Genomic DNA, 27,942 nt, shown 5'->3' with positions numbered 1-27,942 from the left:
ATTCATGTGTGTGGATGGGCTTTGGATGCCCAAAAGATCAAGAATGTACAAGCTTTGGGAATGGGGGATTATCCAGTACAAAAGACCAAGTGTTCGTAGCATGGTCTAGGCACTCGAGACAGTTTCTTGGACACAGAAATGGGCTTTGGAGCTCAAGTGTCAAGTGGAAAGTATTCATGGCGAACTCTTGAGGATTCGGGAGAGATCAAGCAATGAAACATGTTTCTACATGGTGCTTTCTCATGTGGTGGAATGCAAAGAGATCATCTCCTTAATTTTAGGAGAAGTTGCTATTTTTTGCAATCTCCGATGGGGTTTTTGTTCGTGGCATTACTTCTTCTGGAATTCGACAGAGATCGAGGATTGCCAAAGCGCCATTGTGAAATTAACTATCATCTGGGATATTTTTAGAGCCGAAGATTGTGGATTTTTTGGCCTTTGGATTTAGGACGTGTGGCAAATAAGAGAATAAAGTGTCCATACGGCTTTGTATGGTTGTAATAATTGGTTCATATTGTATTAGGTATATTGATCATCACGAAGCTCATGCTTGTAAGCTCACATGTCGAGGCTCACGGCCACATGTCTAGACTCACGGCTCCACGTTTCTAGACTCACAGCTCATGTCTTTTTATGCGAGATTATGGGCTCACGTCCCCTACCCGAGAGCTGGTTTGGCTTGGTTTTTGGTGGTTTTTTAGAATTGGCGGGGCATGTTTAGTGTTCTTAATCTTAATTAAGAGTTATGATACAACTAATTAAGTGTTTTTTGATTGGTTTTGGATGATTTTACAAGCTTCTACTCTACCAATTCAATAATGCATGAATTGAGACAAGTGTTCTCACACTTGTCAGTTCAGCTCTACACATGGCATTGTAGCATTTTCTTGCTTATTTCAACATGAGAGTTATCTCTTGGGCAAGTTTGAGCTTCAAGTAGGTTTTTGGAGGCTCAAAAGGTTGATTTTTCACCATTTCTCTTCATTTCTAAGCTCACCATAGCCATATCCAGCTTGGGGAGGATTATTTTCACTACTATACACCATCTTGCACGCCCCGGATGGCTGAATTTCAGCAAAAGTTCTAAAGCTTGCTAAAATTTCTGGTTTTATGCAATATACAAGCTATTATACATGTTTTGGTGCTCATGGATGCGACATACAGGCTATTATACTTGTTTATGTGCTTATGGATGAGCCACATGAGTTGGTTTACAAGTTTATGAGTTCATGGATAAGTCACATGGGCTAGTTTACAAGTTTATGTGCTTGTGGATGAGCCATGTTTATGCACGTACGGAAAAGCCATGTGGGTTGTTATACATTATTGTGCTCCTATGGAAGGACATGCTGGACAGCCATATTGGATGAAGGAGATGTTTATGTTTGCATGTGGATAATCTGGCATCTCCCATGGGGACAGTAAGGCCCCTCAAAGCTTGTACATGTTATATTTCTCCTTGGATAATGAAATGCTCCGGGAGGTGGGTCGGCCCATCATTCCGGCCTCTATGCAGTGCTATATGCATGGTTGTTTCTCGTATCGGTACGAACCTATTCGTACGGTACGGTTCCGTATGATATCGTACGGTATGAGCCTCCTCTCCCCCCCCTCTCCCCCCTTGAAAAAATTCCAAATGCTAAAAAAAAAAATAGAAATCCTGCTGAACAAAGATTCCAAATACCTGCAATAACTCGCAACTTGGAGTACAAAAATGTAGTATCATTTAAACAAAACTCCAAAGTAAGCAAGTGAAACACGTGTGTGTATCACTCATTAAAAAACCCCTAGACATAAGTGATCTAGGCAGAACCTGATGAGTTCATATAAAACTTGGAAAACATCCAATAAAATCCACCAAAACAAACCGATCAACTAACCCATGAATGAATTTGTCTCTTAGGCTTAAGAAATTAAGCATAGACCACACTTAAACAAGTGCAAAATAAATTATAATGGAAAAGTGTCAAAGGTGAGACACATTTGAACGCAGATTCTAGCCATCAAAATTATGGAACATGTCCAAAAAGAATGGCAAAAAATCATGAAAACATCGTGTCCACTCAGTATTCCATATGGGCTTGCTGAGAGACCTAAAAAATACGGCAAGATAGCCTAGTAGTGTACACTTGATTGGTAGGATGGGAGAATCTTGCTACATCACTTGGAGATCCCTGGTATAGGTAGACTAGATAGTCAGATCCTCAAGTTATGTACGAGGGATAAGATTTGGTCAGGGCCATTTTGATCTACAGTGGAGTCCCTAAACCTATCACCCTAGATGCACTGTCCATATCATTTGCAAGGACGGTTCCTTAGTCATAAACACTACACTGGGAGACCTTTGGTATCGCATTACCCATGCAGGCTCTTTTTTGGAGACAATTGGGAGATCCAATTGGGAGAGACACATCTCCATGTTTTGGTTTGTAATCAAGCAATGTGGACTCCTCTCCCCTCAACCTTCCCTTACATTCAAGCTTGAAGCTCCATAGTTTGTAAGTGTAAAAAAAAACCGTATTTTATCGTATGGTATCCCAAAATTTCATATCGCACCAAAAATTTCCGTGCGGTATCGTACCGTACGGTATCGTATTTACGTACCGTGACAACTATGGTTATATGTGCAACTTTTATTTTCAGCTTTGTGGATTGTTTAATGGCTGTGATTAAATGCACAATGTTTAATTATGCTCATGGTCAAGCAATGCACACCCACTCCCACGCTTCCCGGCAAGCTACATTGGTATCAGAGTATAAGGGTTTCTCTCATTTTTATGTGAGAACGATCTTATTAAGGTGCATACTATTGCCATTGGTAGGATTATACATAGCAGTATGAGGCATAATGGAAAGTGAACATTATGGTTACTTAGAGTCTATGAGGAGGCGTCTTATTTCCTATCTTTGTAATATGGAAGCTGCTTCTCAAGCTCAAAGTAAGTTATAATGGAGTTTTATTTGTCTCATGGCTTCATGATTTTTTTGGCAAATAAGAAGAGCTAAGTATTCTTTGAGCTTACAAAGCTATTACTTTTTGATTCTTGATGGTTTATGTGTTTTGAATACCTAACCCTTGTGTGTGAATGCAAAGAAGAAGTCTTGTATGTTTTTCTTGAATGTGTTTCAGAAAAAATGCTTTTCATGGCTGAGAAGCCTAGAATCTAGAGGTCATCTCTATTGTGAGTTCGATGCCCGAGGACTACAATATATGACATGGTTATATATATATATATATATATATATATATATATATATATATATATATATATATGTATGTATGTATGTATGTATGTATGTATGTATGTATGTATGTAAATATATATATGTATGTATGTATATATATATACATGTATATATATATACATGTATATATATATCTATATGTATGTATGTAAATATATATATGTATGTATGTATATATATATAGATGTGTATATATATATATATGTGTGTGTGTGTGTGTGTGTGTGTGTGTGTGTGTGTGTGCGTGCGTGCGTGTGTGTGTGACCAAAAGGTGTGTGGTGGTGGTGTGTGTGTGCGTGAAGGATAGCGTGTGCACGGGCTCGCCTGCTCCCTCGACTTGCTCGACTGCTCCCTAGACGATCCGCTCGTCCCCTCTGGGTGAGCACGTGTGGTGAGGTGCCCCTTCCTGGACTGTGTCGGGCTCCTTCCTGGACTGTGTCGGCCCTGTAGCTCTCTTCGCTCCCTTCTCTTGTTCCCAGTTGCGCTGTCTTCTCATCGTTAATCTGCTCTTCCTCCTGTCTTTTGCGACCTGTATAGGACTGTCTGTGTGTGTGCGTGTGTGTGGGGTAATCTGCTTCTGTGTGTGTGTGTGAAAGGGAGGTGAGAGGTGCGTTGGAGGATTACAAAGGAGCTCTTCTTCGTGTATTGGCTTGCCGACAGCTTCTTCTACGCACACGGCAATCACTACACTCGTGGGCGAAGAGTTTCGCCTTCCTTTTCAGAAATTTTAAAGGTTCCTGTATACAGCATACAACTTTCCCAAAAAAAAAATAAAAATTGTTTAGCAGTGTTGTACAGACTTTACTCTTGCAATTATGTCTGAGACTGTTGTGACCTATGCTCGCCGGGATTATGCAGTAGACAGTAACAAGAGGCAGCATGCTGCAATTGAATCTGTCACCATGATTAAGCAAGATTCGTTGGATGCACAGTTTGTATATGAGGCTTTATGTGAGGACTTTGTAGACAGTCGTGTCAAATGGAAGGACCCGCCTCCTTCTTTCAGTTACAAGATTAAATTGCCGACGATTGTGTCTCCTCTGCGTAGATACTCAGAGAAAGGGATTATTCTCTTCTTTCCGGGCAAAATGCCTTTTGCGCAAGAAGTAGCTCAATGGATTCAGTCCATTCTAGGTGGACCCTTTGTAGATGGAGTTCACTTTGCAGCAAGGGGTTTTTATGATGTATTACTGTCTGATGGTCAATATAAGCAGCAGATGCTTGAAACTTCTCCCCTTATGTTTGGTGTACAGTTGGTACATGTGTTACCTTGGTCCCCGACCAAGGCCTATCAGTCCTTGATTAGGCATCGTTGTCCTGTTTGGGTCGAGGTCGTGGATTTTCCAGAATATTTGAGGGAACATTTGCCAGGTATAGCAGCCACTCTGGGCAAAGTGGTTTGTGCACCTCGTCCTATAGGAAACAAAAACAGATTTTGCATTTTGTGGGATACGGACCATGAGCGACCACCTGCAGTTGCTGTTGAAGTAGAAAATGTGCGTGGCATGGGTGCACGTTACTTCAAATTAAATTGGGGAGTCTTTGCAGGTGCTTGTTTCACTTGTCATAAGTTTGGGCATATGGCTTCTGAATGTCCTTCTCTGCTGCATCCTCCGCCGTTATCTGCTGTACCTCCCATTTCAGCGAATGTGCAGTCAACTCAAGTTAAGGAGATACCAACAAATCAAGCCACTCGAAATACTCAAAAGGAGAAAGAGAAAGGAAAAGCTAAAGTTATTCCACAAGTTGTTTCTTCTTTGGCCGTGCCTAATCAACCTAAGGATAAAGGAAAAGATAAAATATCTTCGGCTGAATGGAAAACTCCGAAAAAAGCTACTATGGTTCGTCGTGCTCCCGTTCCTTCACGTAATTGGATTGCATCTGCCACTATTGCACAGTCTTCCACTTCATCGACTATGCTTTCTAGAATATGGTCGGATGTAGTTCGAGGTGCTTCCTCGAGTATGGATACCGATGTAAATGCTTTGGATATGTGTGTTGATACGAATATGCATGAGTCTCTCTTGATTCAGGGCGAAGGCTCTCTCCCTGATTCAGTTGTTGTTATGCAGCATTGATTTTGCTGGCTGTTCACTGTATATACCTTTGTACAGATTTGATGTTTGATGCTCCAATAAAATGTCTTTCGTACAATATTAGAGGACTTTGTGATCCTGGTAAATTTAGATTGTTTTGAAACTATGTACATAAAATGCAACCTCATCTGGTGTGTGTGCAAGAACACAATCAGCATACCTTAGTGGGTCAATCAGGTCACTTTGCTGGTTATGATATATTTTATGCGGGCACTCAGCATTACTCGAGAGTTTTTATGCTTGTTAAGCATGATCTGCAACCAATGTTGGCCTACAATGATTCTGCTGGTAGATGGATGGTCATTCAATGCTTATTGTATGGACAAATTTATGAATTTGCAGCAGTTTATGCACCACAAAGCTCAGCTGACAGGGCAAATATATGGTCACAAATGTTGGCATATCCCTGGCTCCATAATGCATTCCTTTGTGGAGATTTTAATAATGCTCCATCTCCTGAATTTAATTCCACTGGAAGAACTCATATGCTTGGAGCTGAACGCAGAACATGGAATGATTTGCTCTCTTCCTGCAATATTTTGGACCTATGGCAGCATGTATTCCCTCGCCTGCAAGGGTTTACTTTTAATCACAATGCTTTTCCGCATATCTGGACACGTCTGGATCGCTGGTACTTGTTACATGCTGACCAATACGATGATTTTGTTTGCAAGCTATGGATTGATCATTCCATGTTACTCTCTGATCATTCTCCTTTATGGTTAGGCCTTTATTTTGATATGCCACAAGATGTTTCTATTCTTCAGAAAGATAGGCTGTTGCTTTTAAACAACAGTTATCTTGTGCATGCTGATTTCAAGGAAATGGTTTTGCAAGCCATTGAGCCTTTGTCTCTTCAAATGCATGAGGATATTGACATTGCTTGGTTTCAATTTGTTCAGCGCATGCAGGCTGTGATCTATGATTATGGTCGTTATTACATGGCCGACTTGCAGGATCGGATCTTGCAGGCTAAAGAAACAGGTCAATCTATGGCTGATCTTGCTCAGTTTCGGGTTTTAAATACTAATGAACAAGAATCTTTAATGCAAGCTAAGCATTTCCTTATGCTAAATGATCAGAGAAAATTGCAAAAATGGTTGACACGTTCGCGATATCGAGCTATCATAGATAAGGGTTGCTCTTCCAAAGATTTTTTCAAAAATCTACATGCTTCAAGACAAAAGGAATGCATTAGAAGGGTGAAAAAATCTGATGGTCAATGGACTCATTCTTTGTCGGAGCTCTCATATATTGCTAGTCAGCATTTTGCAGCTCTTTTTGCTAAACCGCCAACTACTTCACCTGACATACTTAATGCTCGTTATGCTTTATTGCATCATGTTCGGCCCATTATTTCTCCACAGGATGCTTTGGAATTAGAATCTCCGTTCACTGATATTGAACTTAAAGATGCTTTACGTTCAATGGGTCGATGGAAATCTCCCGGATGGGATGGATTGACAGTGGAATTTTTCCATGCTTTTTGGCCTCAGCTGGAACAATCATTGCTGTATATGATCAATGAAGCTTGGGCAAATGATGTACAAGTTGATAGGATTGGGCCGAGTCGGCTCTCTCTCTTTGATGGGATGTTTCAGGTCCCTGAAGAGCTAGTTCCTAACCAAGATTTGGCACTGGCCTATGGTCTTGGTATGAGTTTGCCATTCGAGTGGTTGGCATGGCCCCCCAGACTGATGGATTAGTTTGGGTTGGGTTACTTTCACTTTGCCACATTTTCGGTCTATGGTCTAGAGGTGGCCTGGGCTCTCTTTTAGGCTAGCGTTCCATGCTTCTATCCCTGGGATGCGGATTTCTTGATTGTGCATTTTCCCACTAGGATAAAGTTTGAGAGTCTCAAAGCAAGGATTCTTTATGAATGTGTAGGGGAATTTGGGTCTTGCTCCAAGGTAGGTGGTCTATCTATGATTTGGGCCACCAGTCCTTCTATCTCTAAGTCAGGGGTAGTGCGCCCCCCGTGCTAGGGTTCTCCTCACTCTCACTGGTGCTATAGAAAGAAGGATTGGTTAAGCTTTTCCCTAAACGGGATCCTTGTGAAGCTTTTTTTGATTGGAGGCCCATTACTCTTATGCCTGTCATCTATAAGCTTCTGACTAAGATGTTGGCAAATCGTATTAAAGGATTTTTATATGATGGTTTGCATCCTGCGCAATATGGTTTTGTGCCTCGGAGGCAAATCAATGATAATTTGGCTAATGCTTATATTGCCATTGAATATGCCAAATACACTAAGCAGGATGTACTCATTTTGCAGGTTGATATCGAGAAAGCTTTTGATTCTGTGCATTGGGACTATATAGCTATGACTATGAGTTATCTTGGTTTCGGTGCAAAGTGGCAAAATATTGTGTATTGGCTCTATAATGACAGTGATGCTTCTTTGATTTTGAGCTCTTCTCTATCGGATTCTTGAAAATTGGGACGTTCAGTTCGCCAGGGTTGTCCGCTTAGTTCCTTGTTGTTTGCTATTGCCACACATCCTTTTCTTTGCTACTTGGACTTTTTGCAAGCTACTGATGAATTGCATGGCTTGCAGCTTCCTGTTGGGCATACTTTCCTGGCTCAGCTTATGCTGATGATTCTTTTTTCATGCCCAAGAATACGCAACAAGATCTTCAGAGATTAATGGAGGCTTTGGAACTTTTTGGTCTGGTTGCTGGTTTGAAAGTGAATTTCCGTAAGTCTACCTTGCTTGCGCTTAATGTACAGCAATGGCATCATGTATTGTGGCCCGGTGGAATACCTCCTGGTGGACATATCGTTCGTCATTTGGGTTACCCTTTGGGTTGGCAGCTGTCATCTTCACAAATGATTCAATGGGTTATGCTAAAATTGAATCGCAAAATTGATTATTGGCAGCTTTCCACTTGGCCTCTTCATGTACGTCTCAGGATAGTGCAGGCTATTGTAATGGCTTACATACAGTTCTTTCTTCCATTGATTATGTGGAGGAAAGCTGATATAGATCGGTTTGTCTCTGGCAATGGCAATTGTGTGGAAAACTCAACATCGTAAAAAGGGTCTTCGTCTTTTGTCAATGCCAAAGATGTGTTCTCCAAAGATACATGGTGGCTTGAACATATTGAATATTCATTTTCATGTGCTTGCTCGTAAATCCACTTTGCTGTTGGAATTTGTACAACAGCGCCAGCCATGGGCTATTATGTTGGGTCATATGTGTATGTCTATGTCTTCACCTGCTTTTGGAAAGTGGACTGTTACGTATTGGGATGCAATTTTCAGCCATTTCGATGGAAAAATTGTCGGCTGCCCTCTTTCATCTAAGTTAATTTTTACCTGGAAACAGGTTACGCAATATCTTTTTTGGAATCCCAGGCTTAATGCGCAATCTTCTTTGCTTCACCTTGAGAGTATTCATTGGTCAAAGGCTTTTGATGTACCCTTGGCTCTACGTGAGCCTAGGAAGGCATATTTCCTTTCAAAGAAAGGGGTTTATCTTATTGATGATGTTTTGGATGTTGGTGGCCATGTGCTTTCTTTTGTGGTTGCCGCCAGAAAATTTGGTCTGGGGATGCATTATAGATCAATCTGGCAATTTATTCGAGAGCTTCTTGCTCCTTTTGAACCAATTGCAGATTTGGATCCTTCTGATCGTTTGGTTGATTGGAGCCTTAGAAGAGAACAACCTGCACGAGGCCCTTTATCAATGGCTAAACTTTCGGTTCATTCGATATATCATCTCTTGTTACCTGCCTCTTGGGTTCAAGAACATGCGAATCAGATTTGGCATCTTCATAAAAGTCAGGCTTGGTGGAAACAGCGGCTTCATTCTCTTTGGAAATGCAGTCTTCCTTTGAAAAGTAGACTTTTTTTATGGAGATGCTTGATTGGAGTCGTGCCAGTCGGCCTTTTCTTGGCTAGGCGACATTTGGCACCTTCAACTTGTCATAGTTGTGGTGCTTCTCAAGAGACAGTCTTTCATCTTTTGTGGAGTTGTCCTCTCACCAGGACTTTATTGGATCGGATTGCTGCATGTTTGAGAGCCCGCTTCCGACAGGCACCCTTTGGGAAATACTTTTGGATCTTCGGTCTTCTCCCTTCACCCCTTAGATCCTATAAAGTCTTCTTTGATTGGGTTCGCTACTGGGCTTTATGGACTACCTGGCAGTCTCGCAACAGGATAGTTTTTGCTGGGCGTCATTTGGATGCTTACTCATTCTTCCGTTCCTCTCTTCAGCAATCTTTCTATGACTGTCTCTCTCTTCATGAGATTGACTCATCTCTGTATGCTCTTTTTACAGATTGTTTTTAGATGTTTAACTATGTTCACACTGAACATAGTGAACACTCTAGTGGTCTTCCTTGTATATGGTCTTTTTGGTGGGTTTTCCTCGTTTTGAGGTTTCCCACCTGTAATTAATGACATGAAGCTTTACAAAAAAAAAAAGTGTGTGACCAAAAGAGTGTGTGTGTGTGTGCTGCTGTTGCTGCTTGTGCCGACTGCCCCGCAGACCTGTGCGCCCTCCTTGCTCCTGCCTGTGTGCTAACTGCCCTGCAGACCTGTGCGCCCTGCCTGCTGCCTGTGAAGCGCGACCTGCTTCCTTGGTTGCCCCGTCATCAGCCGCCGCCTTCACTTCTGCTATATCTAATTGCGCTCTGCTCCACGTTCCCCGCCTTCATTTGCCCTCTGATCTTTTTCCCTCGCCGGCCTTTTTCGAGCCTGCTGTCTACTGCGCTTACTGCCCCGCATATTGCCTTCCTTTACCCGCTACCTTTGCCTCTCTCCTGGCTCTTCTACAATCTGGTACTGCTGCTCTTTTTTTCCTTCTTGTCTTGTCGTATTTCAATCATTGTTTCAGGTTTGGATGTTTGTACATATGCTCGAAAAGAAAGACCTGCAGATGCTAAGCGCCGCCTATCAGAGCCTGCATCACAAGATGATGAACTTACTATGGAATCTCAGTACGTCTTTGACACCCTTAAGGATGACTTTCAGCAGTCACGACAGGAATGGGGCAAACTGGTTCCAGAGGTCACGTACAAATTGAAATTGCCGTCCCTCGTGAATCCTCTTAGGAAGTTGTCTCAAACTGTAGTTATAATTTTCTTTCCAGGAAGAATCCCAGCGGCCAGTGATGTCGCGCAGTGGATTAAGTCCATCCTTGGAGGATGCTTTGTAGAGCGAGTGTATTTTGTTTCCAGAGGCTTTTATGAGGTGCATTTATCAGATGCTTCGTGCAAGCAGAGGCTTCTTGAATTCTCTCCCTTGTTTTACGGGAAGCAGATGGTACATGCTATGCCCTGGTCCCCAAACAAGGATTATCAAAGTCTTATACGACATCATTGTCCTGTATGGGTTGAGGTTGTTAACTTCCCGGATTATATGCGTGAAGAGTTGCTTGGCCTGGCTGCTTCTTTGGGACAGGTCATTTGTCCTCCACGCCCCATGGGAAACCGTAACAGGTTCTGCATTCTCTGGGACACTGATACACCTACCCCTCCTTCTATTGCAGTGGAAGTTGAGGGAGTGCAATTGGGAAAAAAGTATTTTGAATTGAAGTGGGGTGTGTTTGCAGGAGCTTGTTTTGCCTGCCACAAGTTTGGGCATCTAGCCTCTGAATACCCAATGGTTCTGCATCAGCCCCCTCCCAATGCCTTGCCGCCCCAAACACGGGAAAAGAATGAGAATTTGCAAGCTAAGACAGCAAATAGAAATGGAGCAAAGAATGACAAACCAATCAATCAGGTGCAGTCACTTGGTGGAAAAGGAAAAGATAAAGGAAAAGAGAAGATGAAGGAATCTGCGGATATTGATCAGGATGGTTTTCAACAACCTAAGAAGGTGATTGTATTGAAGCAACGCCCCCTTCAATCTTGTGAATGGGATGCTTCTTCTCCCTCACTAGGAGAGGCTTCTACTTCAGCTCCTGTCCTTCAAAATTGGGTGGGGGTTTTGAAGAAGGGCATCCCCATATGTGATTCAGAAGAAGGGGAGAATGCTATGTCTTTCATGGGTCATGAAGGAATGCAGCCCATGCAGACAGAGGCTTTGCCTCTCTGATGTCTGTTTTATATCCGATACTTTGCTGTATATACCTCTTTCATGCCTCAAACACTTAAGTGCTTTACCTACAATGTACAGAGCCTCTGCGATGTCTCAAAGTGGAGGCTTTTATGGAATTATATACATAAAATGCAGCCAGATATTGTTTGTTTGCAAGAGCATAATCAACACTCCATGGTTAGTCATCATGTTTATTTTGGCGGTTATGATATATATTATGCTGGTACCACTACCTACTCAGGTGTATGCATACTGGTTAGACATGAGCTGGAGCCTCAGTTAGCCTTCAATGACAGTAGTGGCAGATGGATGGTCATACAATGTAATGTCAATGGTGATATTCTTGAGTTTGCATCAGTCTATGCTTCCCAGACCTCTGCCATGAGGGCTTCATGATGGGATTCTTTATGCAGATATCCATGGAGATCCAATGCATTCATCTGTGGAGATTTTAATAATTTCCCTCTTGCAAGAGATAACACGACTTCAAGATCTCATATGCTATCATTGGAAAGGCAGAAATGGGACAGCATGCTTCTTTCTGTGCAGGCTGAAGATTTATGGGTGCTGCTCCAAGGGTCAGTGCCTGGATATACTTTTCATCATAATGCACTTACTACATACTGGGCAAGGCTTGACAGATGGTATTTGTTTTACCCTCAACAATTTGCAGATTTTAGCCCTCAACTCCTTATAGATTTCTCATTGGGCTTGTCAGATCATGCCCCATTGTGGATGAATTTGCAGCTTGGCATGCCTCTGGATGATTTGCCACCCCTCTCCAGTAGATTATTGCATGTTAATCAGGCTTATTTCCGACATCACTATTTCTAGCAAATGATCAGACTTGCAATTCATTCCTTGCCTTTGCATGCCCAGGAGGACATGAATTATGCTTGGGACAGCTTTGTCTCTCGTATACAGAATGTCATTAGGGAGTATGGCAACTGGCATGTGACTGAATGGGGGAATGAGGTTAAATGGGCAAAAAGGACAGCACAACAATTGATTGAATTTTCTCAGTTAAGGCCTCTCTCTGATTCAGAAAAGGATTCCCTTTCACATGCTCAGTTTAATTGATTGTTAATGATGAGAGGAAATTGCTTAAATGGCAGATTAGGGAAGAATGAAGCCCCTCATGGATAAGGTCTGCTCATCAAAAGCCTTTTTTCAGGGCTTGCATGCTACTCGAAAGAAAAACTCATGCCTAAGGGTAAGGAAGCTAGATGGCTCTTGGACGCACTCTTTCTCTGATCTCCAAGATGAATGCCAGAATTATTTCCAGAAATTATTCTCCGCTCCTAGTTCCCCATCAAATCAATTGACTGAGGCTAGGATTGAATTTCTCCAATATGTTTCTGGAATAGTGGAAATGGATGATGCTCTTACCTTGGGAAACATTTTTGGTTCTTTGGTAGAATTATGAGGTCTTTGTCTCAATACTCACTATTTCTCTCTTGGGTGAGATATTGGGCTCTTTGGACAATCTGGAGTGAGCATAATTTGGCATACTTGGGTCAGCAGATTCACAAGTCATATGAATCTTTCCGAGCCTCATTGCGGCAATCCTTATATGATACCTGCCATGAGGGTGATATGGATGCTTCTTGCATAGAGCTTTTCTTTTTATGTTTCTGATCTTTGGGATACTCTCCATTTCGGAGACCTCCCATCATGTAAATATATGAGCATATAAATATACTGCACTGGATATATACAAAAAAAAAAGTGTGTGTGTGTGTGTGTGTGGGGTCATCTTTTGCATTCTTCAGTTTGATGGCTTTATGGACATATGGCTCCCTTTAATGGGATGAATTCTTTTCATGGCTCCCTTTATTGGGATAGATTATATCTATGGAGATTTCTTTCTTGGACGAGATTTATATAGATATTGGGCTTCGCAAGCAATTTTTATGGATGAATCTGTTCGAGTTTATAGAGAAGAAATATGTGGATACCTCATGGATATGATGCTTTTATGGATAAAGTACAACTCTACTCCAAGGTGTGTGGTCAGCCCGGAGCAGGTTTATGGTATACAAGTCTATGGATTCATGGACTTCTCTTCTAGGGATTTGGATCCATCCTTAGCTTTATAGATTATTTTTATGGCTTTGTTTTATTGGGATGGATTATTCATTTTAGCTTTCTTTATTCGGGATGCATTGGACTTATGGAACTCATGGTTAAAATACCCTGTGTAGTGTTCTCTTATCCTACGTGCTCTCTTGAAGATTGTTTCTACAATGTGTGGGTGAAATAATAGAGAGCAGATGGAAGGGAACATGGGTACTTGAGAGGGTAGTGTGAATTGGTGGTCGAAATGCTTATAAACTATGTGGAGCAGAAATGCTTATAGAACACCAGGCGATCTATGCCTGCGAGTGACTGTTTTATCTTAGTACTTGAGCCCACCTCTCATCCAAGCATAGTTGCATTCCGTACCCGTACTCACTCGATGTGTACTTTCAATACTTTCCGTATCACTCCATACGTACCGTACCTCATATGGATAAGGTATGAGGTTCAAATATGAGGTTCAATATACAACACTTATTTGGTCCATTTTTAAATTATTTCAGTCTGTGCTTATTGCTCAGTAGTTAATAGATTAGTTTTCATTTCAGTATTACCCTTGTCGTTTATGCTATTTTTGTATGGATGCTAGATATTTCTTAATTTACATACATACATACATACTTTTTTTTTGGTAATATCCAGTGCAGTATATTTATATGCTCATAAATTTACACGATGGGAGGTCTCCGAAATGGAGAGTATCCCAAAGATCAGAAACATAAAAAGAAAAGCTCTATGCAAGAAGCATCCATATCACCCTCATGGCAGGCATCATATAAGGATTGCTGCAATGAGGCTCGGAAAGATTCATATGACTTGTGAATGTGCCGACCCAAGTATGCCAAATTATGCTCACTCCATATTGTCCAAAGAGCCCAATATCTCACCCAAGAGAGAAATAGTGAGTATTGAGACAAAAACCTCATAAATCTGCCAAAGAGCCAAAAATGTTTCCCAAATTTGTGACTCGGGAAACGGAGCCGAAGATAATCTGAAATTCTCCTGAGGAGGATCCTAGAACACGGGCAGTGCCATGGCAAATGAAGAACAGTCTCTGTGGATGGTGCAATGCGATGTTTAGCAAGTGTGACCCCCACTGACAATGTGCCTGTCATACATCTCCACATACATACATACATACATACATACATACATACATACATACATACATATATATATATATATATATATATATATATATATATATATATAGTAAAAAACGTGAACGTACTTAAAGTACTTATCTTGATGCGTACTTTACGTACTCGTACCGTATACGTACCATACGGCACTGTACCTAAAGTACTCTACCACTATGCATCCAAGGTGTGTGATTAGAGTACCAACACGGAGTGCAAGTGGTAGAGTGGACATGACGCCTAGTTGGCACGGGACTTATGTCTATGCCAAGGTTCAGGTGGACTGACGCCTTATTGGCAGGAGCTTCATCCATTTATTTTGGGACATAATTATGATATTTGGACTTCTGGGACTATTTATCTTTGCCTATTTACTTGGGACATGATTTTGATATTGGTATTGTGGAGACTTATTTAGTCTTGCCCATTTATTTGGGACATGGATTAAGCCATATTGGAATCATTGTCTCCCCGTATGGAGGCCAAGAGGTTCATTGTTCATCTCAACATACATGTGGATTCGTGTTGGGATTGTGAGAGGGCAATTCAATGAACACTCCACCATACACGTGGATTCATTTCGGAATTGTGGAGTGAGTGCTTCATTGTTTCCACACGAGGCTCGTTGATCAGAGTTAGGATTGTGTGGAAGAACATGGGGACCGTTGGGATTGGGAGAAAGAATTGCGAGAACTATGGAGAACAAGCTTTTTTGTCACCATGGTTTGTGCTCTAGAATCACACAGTTTGTGTGCACATCACATGTTTCTGTGTGAGGCACTAGTTTCTTGTGCATGGTACTTGTTTGAGTGTCTTAGCACTTGGTTGGTGATTTTCATTGGCATGTAATTATCTCATTGATATTGGTTATTGAGACATAGGTTGCTCTTGTGCCTATGTCTAGCATATCTTCCACGGAATTCTTGCCCATTTATTTTGGGGCACGGTTATATCTTGATATATGGTTTGAAGCTTTAAAGTTGAGGACAACCTTTAAGAAGCTAGGGAGAATGTTACCGTTTTGGGCATCTCCAGAATTCATGTGTGTGGATGGGCTTCGGATGCCCAAAAGATCACGAATGTACAAGCTTTGGGAATGGGGGATTATCCAGTACAGAGGACCAAGTGTTTGTAGCATGGTCCAGGCACTTGAGATGGGCTTTGGAGCTCAAGTGTCAAGTGGAAAGTATGTATGGTGAATTCTTGAGGATTCGGGAGAGATCGAGCAATGAAACAGGTTTCTACATGGTCCTTACATGTATTTCTCATGTGGTGGAACACTAAGAGATCATCTCCTAAATTTTAGGAAAAGTTGCTATTTTTGTCAATCTCCGATGGATTTCCGTTCACGTGATTACTTATGGAATTCGATAGAGATCGAGAAACACCCATCATGAGTCCATCTCTGTGCCTTTGTATCTCCTACAGAAACAATGCCACACATCTATGATGCATTCCCAATGCATAGGAAGCAGTGGCCTGAGGAAAAGATAAGACATAGCCCTGATCATCTACCACATCATGTATGTATCTAATTCCCAATTTCATGAGGTTGTATGCCCGAACAGGTTCCTGTAAGGTGAGTGGAATGTCAAAATGGCACTCCAATGAATACTTTCTTTCCTCATTGAGTTTGTCCCCGAGCAATTATCAGGAGCCCATTTGACCTTAGAAAGTGCTTGTTTCCAGAAGTATCAGAGCAGTAGAGAAAGGACAGCCAGGTATCTTCTCTACAAATCTCCCAATGACAACCTCCCAATGATCAGTAATCCAATGACCATAAGCACAAGTCCTCATGTTGACACACATGGATGCTAGCGTACAAGTCCATGGCTGTTGTTGGCGGAAAAAAGTATGCAGCATAGTCGCCTTCCTTGCAAGTACATGATATCTTATATTGAGGACATTAAGTCCACCATGCATCCTAGGAGAGCACAACAGTTTTTGTCCTCCATAACATCTCCATAGCTTGAGACATAAAGGCTAAAATATACCTGGAGGACCAATGCAGCAAAGGCAAATAGAATTGGACATAGGACATTACAATGGACTGTACTATTCTGAGCCTGACATGAAGAGGCCAAGTAGAAATCTTCCAGTATTCCAGTTTATGTTGAAGTCTTTGGAAGATCCATTTTAGCTGTTGCTTCCTGGTGATATACCATCCTATGGGATATCCCAAAGGCCTGACTACATCTTTGGAATGCACCACCTGACCCGGCCAAAGAATAGAATGCCAGTCACATTGTTTCAGGGGAAGTAATTTAGATTTGTCAAAATTGACATGCAATCCCGCAGCCAAGCCATACAATGAAAGAGTGGTCATAAGCATTTGAACTTCCCGGGAAGAATTCTGTGGCATAAAGAAGGAATCATGAGCATATGCTTGTGCTAGAAAAGATGCAGCCCCAGGGATTTTAAGACCAGTCATCTGTCCTCTGTTTGCAAGATGATCAAGATACATTAAAAGGGGATGGGTCGCAATGGCATAGAAGAGAGCACTAAGAGGACAACCATGTCTAATTGATCGACCCAATGTCCATGACCGAGACAGATGACCCCCAAGAATGCACTGAGAAGTAGAGCCAGAATAAAGCCAGTAAACTGCATTTGCCATCTTGGGACCAAAGCCCAACTTGGTCATGATTTGAGAGATAAAATCCCATTGAACAGTGTCAAATGCCTTAGCAATATCCACCTGCAATATAAGCACATCTTGATGCGAATACTTAGCATATTCAATTGCAGTCAAGGCATTGGATATATTGTCATGGATTTGTCTTCGCGGCACAAACCCATACTGATGAGGATGAAGTCCTGTATCCAGTATCCTGTGAAGCCTATGCACAATCATTTTGGTAATGAGTTTGTAAACTACAAGCATCAAAGTAATAGGCCTCCAATCTGACATATGGTCACACAGATGTTTTTTGGGCACAAGTTTGACTATGCCATGCTTCCAAGAGTGCGGCAATTGATTTTCTTGCCAGGCAACGTTGATCATTTGCAAGAGGACTTCTTTCAAATCATCCCAAAAAGAAATATGAAATTCCACCGTAAGGCCATCCCAGCCAGGGGACTTATGTTTGCTGAGGTGGAACAATGCATTATCAAGTTTTGTGTCAGTAAAAGGTCTCTCCAAGGTAAGAGCATCATCCATTTCCACTATTCCAGAAACATATTGGAGAAATTCAGTCCTAGCCTCAGTCATTTGATTTGATGGGGAACTAGGAGCGGAGAATAATTTCTAGAAATAATTTTGGCATTCATCTTGGAGATCAGAGAAAGAGTGCGTCCAAGAGCCATCTAGCTTCCTTACCCTTAGGCATGAGTTTTTCTTTCGAGTAGCATGCAAGCCCTGAAAAAAGGCTTTTGATGAGCAGCCCTTATCCATGAGGGGCTTCATTCTTGCCCTAATCTGTCATTTGTGCAATTTCCTCTGATCATTAACAGTCAATTTAAACTGAGCAAGTGAAAGGGGATCCTTTTCTGAATCAGAGAGAGGTCTTAACTGAGAAAATTTAGTCAATTGTTGTGCTGTCCTTTTTGCCCATTTAACTTCATTCCTCCATTCAGTCATATGCCAGTTGCCATACTCCCTAATGACATTCTGCATACGAGAGACAAAGCTGTTCCAAGCATAATTCATGTCCTCCTGGGCATGCAAAGGCAAGGGATGAATTGCAAGTCTGATCATTTGCTGGAAATAGTGATGTCGGAAATAAGCCTGATTAACATGCAATAATCTACTGGAGAGGGGTGGCAAATCATCCAGAGGCATGCCAAGCTGCAAATTCATCCACAATGGGGCATGATCTGACAAGCCCAATGAGAAATCTATAAGGAGATGGGGCTAAAATCTGCAAATTGTTGAGGGTAAAACCATCTGTCAAGCCCTGCCCAGTATGTGGTAAGTGCATTATGATGAAAAGTATATCCAGGCACTGACCCTTGGAGCAGCACTCATAAATCTTCAGCCTGCACAGAAAGAAGCATGCTGTCCCATTTCTGCCTTTCCAATGATAGCATATGAGATCTTGAAGTGGTGTTATCTCTTGGCAGAGGGGAATTATTAAAATCTCCACAGATGAATGCATTGGATCTCCATGGATATTTGCATAAAGAATCCCATAATGAAGCCCTCATGGCAGAGGTCTGGGAAGCATAGACTGATGCAAACTCAAGAATATCACCATTGACATTACATTGTATGACCATCCATCTGCCCCACTGCTGTCATTGAAAGCTAACTGAGGCTCCACCAGCTCATGTCTAACCAGTATGCATACACCTGAGTAGGTAGTGGTACCAGCATAATATATATCATAACTACCAAAATAAACATGATGACTAACCATGGAGTGTTGATTATGCTCTTGCAAACAAACAATATCTGGCTGCATTTTATGTATATAATTCCATAAAAGCCTCCACTTTGAGACATTGTAGAGGCTCTGTACATTGTAGGTAAAGCACTTAAGTGTTTGAGGCATGAAAGAGGTATATACAGCAAAGTATCAGATATAAAAACAAGACATCAGAGATGCAAAGCCTCTGTCTGCATGGGCTGCATTCCTTCATGACCCATGAAAGACATAGCATTCTCCCCTTCTTCTGAATCACATATGGGGATGCCCTTCTTCAAAACGCCCACCCAATTTTGAAGTACAGGAGCTGAAGTAGAAGCCTGTCCTGGTGAGGGAGAAGAAGCATCCCATTGACGAGATTGAAGGGGGCGTTGCTTCAATACAACCACCTTCTTAGGTTGTTGAAAACCATCCTGATCAATACCCGCAGATTCATTCATCTTCTCTTTTCCTTTATCTTTTCCTTTTCCAGCAAGTGACTGCACCTGATTGATTGGTTTGGCATTCTTTGCTCCATTTCTATTTGTTGTCTTAGCTTGCAAATTCTCATTCTTTTCCCGTGTTTGGGGCGGCAAGGCATTGGGAGGGGGCTGATGCAGAACCATTGGGCATTCAGAGGCTAGATGCCCAAACTTGTGGCAGGCAAAACAAGCTCCTGCAAACACACCCCACTTCAATTCAAAAAACTTTTTTCCCAATCGCACTCCCTCAACTTCCACTGCAATAGAAGGAGGGGTAGGTGTATCAGTGTCCCAGAGAATGCAGAACCTGTTACGGTTTCCCATGGGGCGTGGAGGACAAATGACCTGTCCCAAAGAAGCAGCCAGGCCAGGCAACTCTTCACGCATATAGTCCGGGAAGTTAACAACCTCAACCCATACATGACAATGATGTCCTATAAGACTTTGATAATCCTTGTTTGGGGACCAGGGCATAGCATGTACCATCTGCTTCTCGTAAAACAGGGGAGAGAACTCAAGAAGCCTCTGCTTGCACGAAGCATCTGATAAATGCACCTCATAAAAGCCTCTGGAAGCAAAATACACTCCCTCTACAAAGCATCCTCCAAGGATGGACTTAATCCACTGTGCGACATCACTGGCCGCTGGGATTCTTCCTGGAAAGAAAATTATAATTGCAGTTTGAGACAACTTCCTGAGAGGATTCACGAGGGACGGCAATTTCAATTTGTATGTGACCTCTGGAACCGGTTTGCCCCATTCCTGTCGTGACTGCTGAAAGTCATCCTTAAGGGTGTCAAAGAGGTACTGAGCTTCCATAGTAAGTTCATCATCTTGTGATGCAGGCTCTGATAGGCAGCGCTTAGCATCTGCAGGTCTTTCTTTTCGAGCATATGTACAAACATCCAAACCTGAAGCCATGATTGAAATACGACAAGACAAGAAGGAAAAAAAAAGCAGCAGTACCAGAGTGTAGAAGAGCCAGGAGAGAGGCAAAGGTAGCGGGTAAAGGAAGGCAATAGGTGGGGCAGTAAGCGCAGTAGACAGGCTGGAAAAAGGCCGGCGGGGGAGAAAGATCAGAGGGCAAATGAGGCGGGGAACGTGGAGCAGAGCGCAATTAGATACAGCAAAAGTGAAGGCGGCGGCTGATGACGGGGCAACCAGGAAATCAGGTCGTGCTTCACAGACAGCAAGCAGGGCGCACAGGTCTGCGGGGCAGCTAGCACAGGCAGGAGTAGGGAGGGCGCACAGGTCTGCGGGGCAGTCGGCGTGGCGGCGGCAGCAGCAGCCGCACGCGCACGTGCACACACACACACACACACACACACACACACACACACACACACACACACTTTTTTTTTGGTAATATCCAGTGCAGTATATTTATATGCTCATAGATTTACAAGATGGGAAGTCTTCGAAGTGGAGAGTATCCCAAATGTCAGAAACATAAAGAGAAAACCTCTAAACAAGAAGCATCCATATCACCCTCATGGCAGGCATCATATAAGGATTGCCGCAATGAGGCTCGGAAGGATTCATATGACTGGTGATTCTGCCGACCCAAGTATGCCAAATTATGCTCACTCCAAATTGTCCAAAGAGCCCAATATCTCACCCAAGAGAGAAATAGTGAGTGTTGGGACAAGGACCGCATATATCTGCCAAAAAGCGAGAAATGTTTCCCAAATCTGTGACTCGGGAAACGGAGCCGAAGAAAATCTGAAATTCTCCTGAGGAGGATCCTGGAACAAGGACAGTTCCAAAGGAGATGAAGAATAGTCTCTGAGGGAGCCTGACATCTTAGACATGTGGAAGGTGCAATGTGACGTTTAGCAAGTATGACCCCCACTGACAATGTGCCTGTCAAACATCTCCAAAGAAAAAGTCTTTGTTTCAATGGCATTTTACACTTCCACAACGTCCGGAGATTCTTCCGCCACCATGAGAGGGGCTTTAGTAGATGGCTGCAATTTCCAATCCATAAGCCTGTCTGTGTCAGCCACGGGTGGAATAGGTAAAAAGGGATGCAATAAATCAGTAATTTTCTTCCATATCAACCTATGATGCATTCCCAATGCATAGGAAGCAGTGGCCCGGGGAAAGGATAAGACATATCCCCGATCATCTACCACATCATGTATGTACCTAATTCCTAATTTCATAAGATTGTATGCCCGAACAGGTTCCTGCAAAGCAAGTGGAGTGTCAAAGATGGCACTCCAATGAATACTTTCTTTCCTCATCGAGTTTGTCTCCAAGCAATTATCAGGAGCCCATTTGACCTTAGAGAGAACTTGTTTCCAGTGATGTATGAGGGCAGTAGAGAAAGGACAACCAGGTATCCTCCCTACAAATCTCCCAATCACAGCCTCCCAATGATCCGTAATCCAATGACCATAAGCATAAGTCCTCATGTTGACACACATGGATGCTAACATACAAGTCCATGGCTTTTGTTGACGGAAGAAAGTATGCAATATTGTAGCCTTCCTTGCAAGTACATGATATTTTATATTGAGGACATTAAGTCCACCATGCATCCTTGGGGAGCACACCATTTCCATCTTCATCAGTCTCAATGCTTTCACAGCAGTTTTTGCCGTCCATAATATCTCCATAGCTTGAGACATAAAATCTGAAATATCCCTGAAGGACCAATGCAGCAAGGGCAAATAGAACTGGACATAGGACATCACAATGGATTGTACTATTCTGAGCCTGACATGAAGAGGCCAAGTAGAAATCTTTCAGTATTCCAGTTTATGTTGAAGTCTTTGGAAAATCCATTTTAACTGCTGCTTTCTAGTGATATGCCATCCTATGGGATATCCCAAATGCCTGACAATATCTCTGGAATGCACCACCTGACCCGGCCAAAGAATAGAATGCCAGTCACATTGTTTCAGGGGGAGTAATTTAGATTTGTCAAAATTGACATGCAATCCCGCTGCCAACCCATATAAAGAAAGAGTGGCCATAAGCATGCGAAGTTCCTGAGGAGAATTCTGTGGCATGAAGAAGGAATCATCAGCATATGCTTGTGCCAAAAAAGATGTAGTCCCTGGGATTTTGAGACCAGTCATCTGTCCTGTGTTTGTAAGATGATCAAGATACATCAAAAGAGGATGGGTCGCAATGGCATAGAAGAGAGCACTGAGAGGACAGCCCTATCTAACTGATCGACCCAATATCCATGACCGAGACAGATGGCGCCCAAGAATGCACTAAGCAGTAGAGCCAGAATAAAGCTAGTAAACAGCATTTGCCATCTTGGGACCAAAGCCCAACTTTGTCATGATCTGAGAGATGAAATCCCATTGAACATATGCCTTAGCAATATCTACCTGCAATATAAGCACATCTTGATGCGAATACTTAGCATATTCAATTGCAGTCAAGGCATTGGATATATTGTCATGGATTTGTCTTCGCGGTACAAAACCATACTGATGAGGATGAAGTCCTGCATGCAGTATCCTTTGAAGCCTATGTGCAATCATTTTGGCAATAAGTTTGTAAAGTACAGGCATCAAAGTAATAGGCCTCCAATCTGATATATGATCACACAGATGTTTTTTGGGGACAAGCTTGACTATACCATGCTTCCAAGAGTGCGGCAACTGATTTTCTTGCCAGGTCACATTGATCATTCGCAAAAGGACCTCTTTCAAATCATCCCAAAAAGAAATATAAAATTCCACTGTAAGGCCATCCCAGCCAGGGGACTTGTATTTGCTGAGGTGGAACAACACATTATCAAGTTCTGTGTCAGTAAAAGGCCTCTCCAAGGTAAGAGCATCATCCATTTCAACTATTCCAGAAACATATTGAAGAAATTCAGTCCTGGCATCAGTCACTTGATTTAACCAGGAGCAGAAAACAATTTCTGGAAATAATTGTGGCATTCGTCTTGGAGATCAGAGAAAGAGTGAGTCCAAGAGCCATCCAGTTTCCTAACCCTCAGACATGAATTTTTATTTCGAGTAGCATGCAAGCCTTGGAAAAAGGATTTTGAAGAGCAGCCCTTATCCATGAGGGGCTTCATTCTTGCCCTAGTCTTGCCATTTGTGCAATTTCCTCTGATCATTAACAGTAAGTTTAAATTGTGCATGTGAAAGGGAATCCTTTTTTGAATCAGAGAGTGGCCTCGACTGAGAAAATTCAGTCAAATGTTGTGCTGTCCTTTTTGCCCATTTAACCTCATTCCTCCATTTTGTCATATGCCATTTGCCATACTCCCTAATTGCATTCTGAATACGAGAGACGAAGCTGTCCCAAGCATAATTCATGTCCTCCTGGGCATGAACTGGCAAAGGATGAATGGCAAATCTGATCATTTGCTGAAAGTTGTGATGTTGGAAATAAGCCCGATTAACATGCAATAATCTACTGGAGGGAAATGGCAAATCATCCAGAGGCATGCCAAGCTGCAAATTCATCCACAATGGAGCATGATCTGACAAGCCCAATGAGAAATCTATAAGGAGAGGAGGGCTAAAATCTGCAAATTGTTGTGGATAAAACAAATACCATCTGTCAAGCCTTGCCCAATTCGTAGTAAGTGCATTATGATGAAAAGTATATCCAGGGACTGACCCTTGGAGAAGTATCCATAAATCTTCAGCCTGCACAGAAAGAAGCATGTCATCCCATTTGTGCCTTTCCAATGATACGATATGAGATCGTGAAGTGGTATTATCTCTAGGCAGAGGGGAATTATTAAAATCCCCACAGATGAATGCATTGGATCTCCATGGATATCTGCATAAAGAATCCCACAAAGAAGCCCTCATGGCAGAGGTCTGGGAGGCATAGACTGATGCAAACTCAAAAATATCACCATTAACATTGCATTGTATTACTATCCATCTGCCACTATTGTCATTGAAGGCCAACTGAGGCTGCAACTCATGTCTAACCAGTATGCATACACCTGAATAGGTAGCAGTACCAGCATAATATATATCATAGCCGTGCAAAAAACCATGTTGTCCAGCCATGGAGTGTTGATTATGCTCTTGCAAACAAACAATATCTGGCTGCATTTTATGTACATAAATCCATAATAGCCTCCACTTTGAGACATTGCAGAGGCTATTAAGTGTAAAGCACTTAAGTGTTTGAAGCATGAAAAGGTATGTACAGCAGAGTGTGAGGATAAGAACCAGACATCAGAGAGGCTAGGCCTCTGCCTGCATAGGCTGCATGCCTTCATTGCCCATGAAAGACATAGCATTTTCCTCTTCTTCTGAATCACATATGGGGATGCCCTTCTTCAGTACGCCCACCCAATTTTGAAGGATAGGAGCAGAGGCTGAAGTAGAAGTTTGTCCTGGTGAGGGAGAAGAAGCATCCCATTGACGAGATTGAAGGGGGCGTTGCTTCAATACAACCACCTTCTTGGGTTGTTTAAAACCGTCCTGATCAATCCCCACAGTTTCCTTCATCTTCTCTTTCCCTTTATCTTTTCCTTTTCCTGCAAGTGCGGGCACCTGATTGACTGATTTTGCATTCTTTGCTCCATTTATATTTGCTGTCTTGACTTGCAAATTCTCATTCTTTTCCCGTGTCTGGGGTGGCAAGGCATTTGGGGGGGGTTGATGCAGAACCATTGGGCATTCAGAGGCTAGATGCCCAAACTTGTGACAGGCAAAACAAGCACCTGCAAACACACCCCACTTCAATTCAAAATACTTTTTGCCCAATTGCACTCCCTCAACTTCCATTGCAATAGAAGGAGGGGTAGGTAAGTCAGTGTCCCAGAGAATGCAGAACCTGTTACGGTTTCCCATGGGGGCCGTCGCGACTGCCTTTTAGGGCTTCTAGCCCTGCGTTGCCCTTGCCGCAGGCCTGCGACTTCCTCCATCGTCTACCTCCTGGACTGCGTGTCGACCCTGCAGCCCTCTTTGTGACCTTCTAGGGGTCCCCTTTGTGCGTGCAGGTTCCCTGTTTTTTTCTCCTCTTCTCATTGTCGATCTGCTCCTCCTACTCCTCTTCTCTTCCGCAACCTGGTGTGTGTGTGTGTGTAGCAGTTCCTTGGCTCTCTCGTTTCTCTCTCTCTCTCACTCTACACACACACACACTAAAACACACACAAACACACACACACACACACGCAAACACATAAGTGACCCCTTTAAGAGGTGGTTCACATGCACAGGTAAGACTGTGATTCCCAACACTGAAAGGTGTTCACACTTGACTTGACGTCTTGTGCGGGACTCGGACAAGGGACTGACACCAACTTGGGCATCCCTGCGCACCCAACCAATGGTTTGATAAGTGCCCAGCTGGCCCGTACAACATTATACATCTTGCAAAGAGGGTTTATAAAGACTTGTCCCCCAAGCACAACCGACAAGACCCTAACCTAGATGGCACCCGGCGACTTGTCCCTTGGACTACGGCGCACGACATGCTCAAAAAGGAGATTGTCTGTCCTAGAATGGAAGATAATGTCCACGTGGCACCCTAGGACAGGTGGTGCATGTGACACTTGACAAAGAGGGGGTCATCCCTCCAAGAAGGTCATATGAAGCAGGGTCACCAAGGTGTGGAATCTACCATTTGACCTTCACATACTCAGCTAACTTCACTTCTCTTACATTTGGATTTCATTTTCATCTCTTGCTATGATCTCAGGGATCCTATGGGCATCCTCCAATTTTAACGGATTGTGTATACTCTTGGCCACTTTGATCTCATAGGCCATTCAGGTCTTTTGTTGACAACAATTTTTTTCTCTCTTTGCCATTGGGGTCATTTAGCACGGTCACATACTTGACTGGATGTGTCATCAGTGATTATATTTCAAGGAGGTCTTCTTTATTCTTTTGTTGACTTTTGTAAGTTCTGTTTTACTTAGACACCTTTTCTAGAAAAAAGGAAAAATCAATGGGTCTCGTAGGGGTGGAGGTGGAAGAAGTTGAATTGGGGTGGAAGCATTTTTCTGGATGGAGGGTATGCTTTACATTTTTTCTGGGCTTTGCTAAGGTAAATTCTCAGAAATACTTGTCTGTTTTATATGTGACAGGTCATTTGGAACGCATGCTTTACTTCGCCGCCATCCTCCACCAAAACTGGACAATTTCAATTTTCTGTTGAAGGTTTGAGCAGAGCTGCTTGAATGGTGGTTTAGGATATTCGTATTTCAGTGGGGCTGTAAATTATGATAACTCATTTTTGCAGTGTTGCGAGGCTCAAGGATTACCTTTGAATACATCAAGTAACAAGGCAAGTTGGATTGGTAACTCAATGCGTTGAATGCTGTCTACAATTTTAGAGTTGTTGGAAGGGTTCTACTGGTAGGAGTGCTCTTTCTAATCCCATCACATCTTTTATTATTTCAGGCCCTTGCATCGTCCCTTGATCATATACAAAACAGCACTGATCCTACGGTTCAGGTTGGCACTGCCTTGCCCATATAGAATTTATGTGGCTTGTTTCCGCAAGTTTTTTCCTTGTGACTGGTTTCTATTTCTGTGCCTCCATACTTGGATTTGTATGTATTTAGGTTTAAATTAACATAAGGAAAAACGATGGATGAGTAATCACATCGGGCTCAGAGTGGAGGGTGTGCAGATATGCTTGTGGAGAAATTTCATGCTTTCTTTTCAAGGTACACTAACATTTGGAGTTGAAAGAGATAAAATCTTTAGGACAGAATGGGAGGTTCTTGGGAGCCTTAAAGCTTGGCAGTTCTGGAGGTCAAGATGTACACACCCCATTGAGGGTATAAAGATGTACAGACGCCATTGAGGGTATAAAGACTTTCCACTCCCAATGTCATTAGTGATATGAGCTGTTGTTTTTTTTTTTCCGAGAAAAGATCCTTTCATTAGTTATAAAAAACGCCCGTAGGGCTACAAAAGATCCTCTCCTGCTCACAAGAAAAACAGAGCAGAGAACAAAGCAGGGCAGCCAGGAAGACTCACCCTAGGTGCTGAAAAGTACAAGTATCAGTACAAAGAACTGAATGGCTATGTCATACAATAGGAGGGTGGAAAAGCCAAACAGGTGGCCTCTAGTGCCAGCGGGGGGACCCCGCGTGAAGGGTATAGAAGGGGCCGCTGCGCCAGATGGTGTGAAAGGCCTGGTGCCGCAAGATCGCCTCATCCGAGTCACCCCGAATGCGGTCGTACTGTCCCCGCAAGGTGTGGATCAACTCCTGCCAAATCCCCTGAAAAGTCTCTACTGGTGGCTCCAGTCTCCCCACAAAGGCCCTGAAACACCGGGCCTTCCAAGTGAACCAGATGGTGATGCTGCTGAGTAGCTCCCATCGTAGATCCCTCTCCTGTGTCCAGCTAGCGGACGAAAAATCCGGTGAAGGAACAAGGCGAGGCGGCACCCCACGTATACGTACCCTTTGGAGAGAGGGGGGCCAGAATACGCAGCATCCGCAGCCAAATCTGCTGCGCCTGAGGGCAGTCCCAAAGGCAATGTCGCTGTGTCTCCATAGGGTGGCCGCATCGGACGCAGGCCGCCGGAAGACTGCTGTAGACAAGC

General features: G+C 42.8%; 1 protein-coding gene across 2 annotated transcripts in view; it reads left to right on the top strand.

Moving 5' to 3' along the window:
• The window catches only part of LOC147634763 (uncharacterized), a 239,842-nt gene that overhangs the window by 98,063 nt on the left and 113,837 nt on the right, over positions 1-27,942 (top strand). For both annotated transcript variants that reach the window (XM_086803941.1, XM_086803942.1), the window contains exons 21-23: positions 26,471-26,543; positions 26,626-26,670; positions 26,787-26,840. In XM_086803941.1, coding sequence (XP_086660067.1) covers positions 26,471-26,543; positions 26,626-26,670; positions 26,787-26,840 — 172 coding nt within the window. The remainder of the gene's footprint in view (positions 1-26,470; positions 26,544-26,625; positions 26,671-26,786; positions 26,841-27,942) is intronic.

This window comes from Cibotium barometz, chromosome 10 (genome assembly GCF_041138505.1).
Source record: "Cibotium barometz isolate CiBa-2024 chromosome 10, ASM4113850v1, whole genome shotgun sequence".
NCBI lineage: Eukaryota > Viridiplantae > Streptophyta > Polypodiopsida > Cyatheales > Cibotiaceae > Cibotium > Cibotium barometz.
Note: the sequence above shows the minus strand (reverse complement) of the source record. Positions and strands in the feature narration are given on the sequence as shown.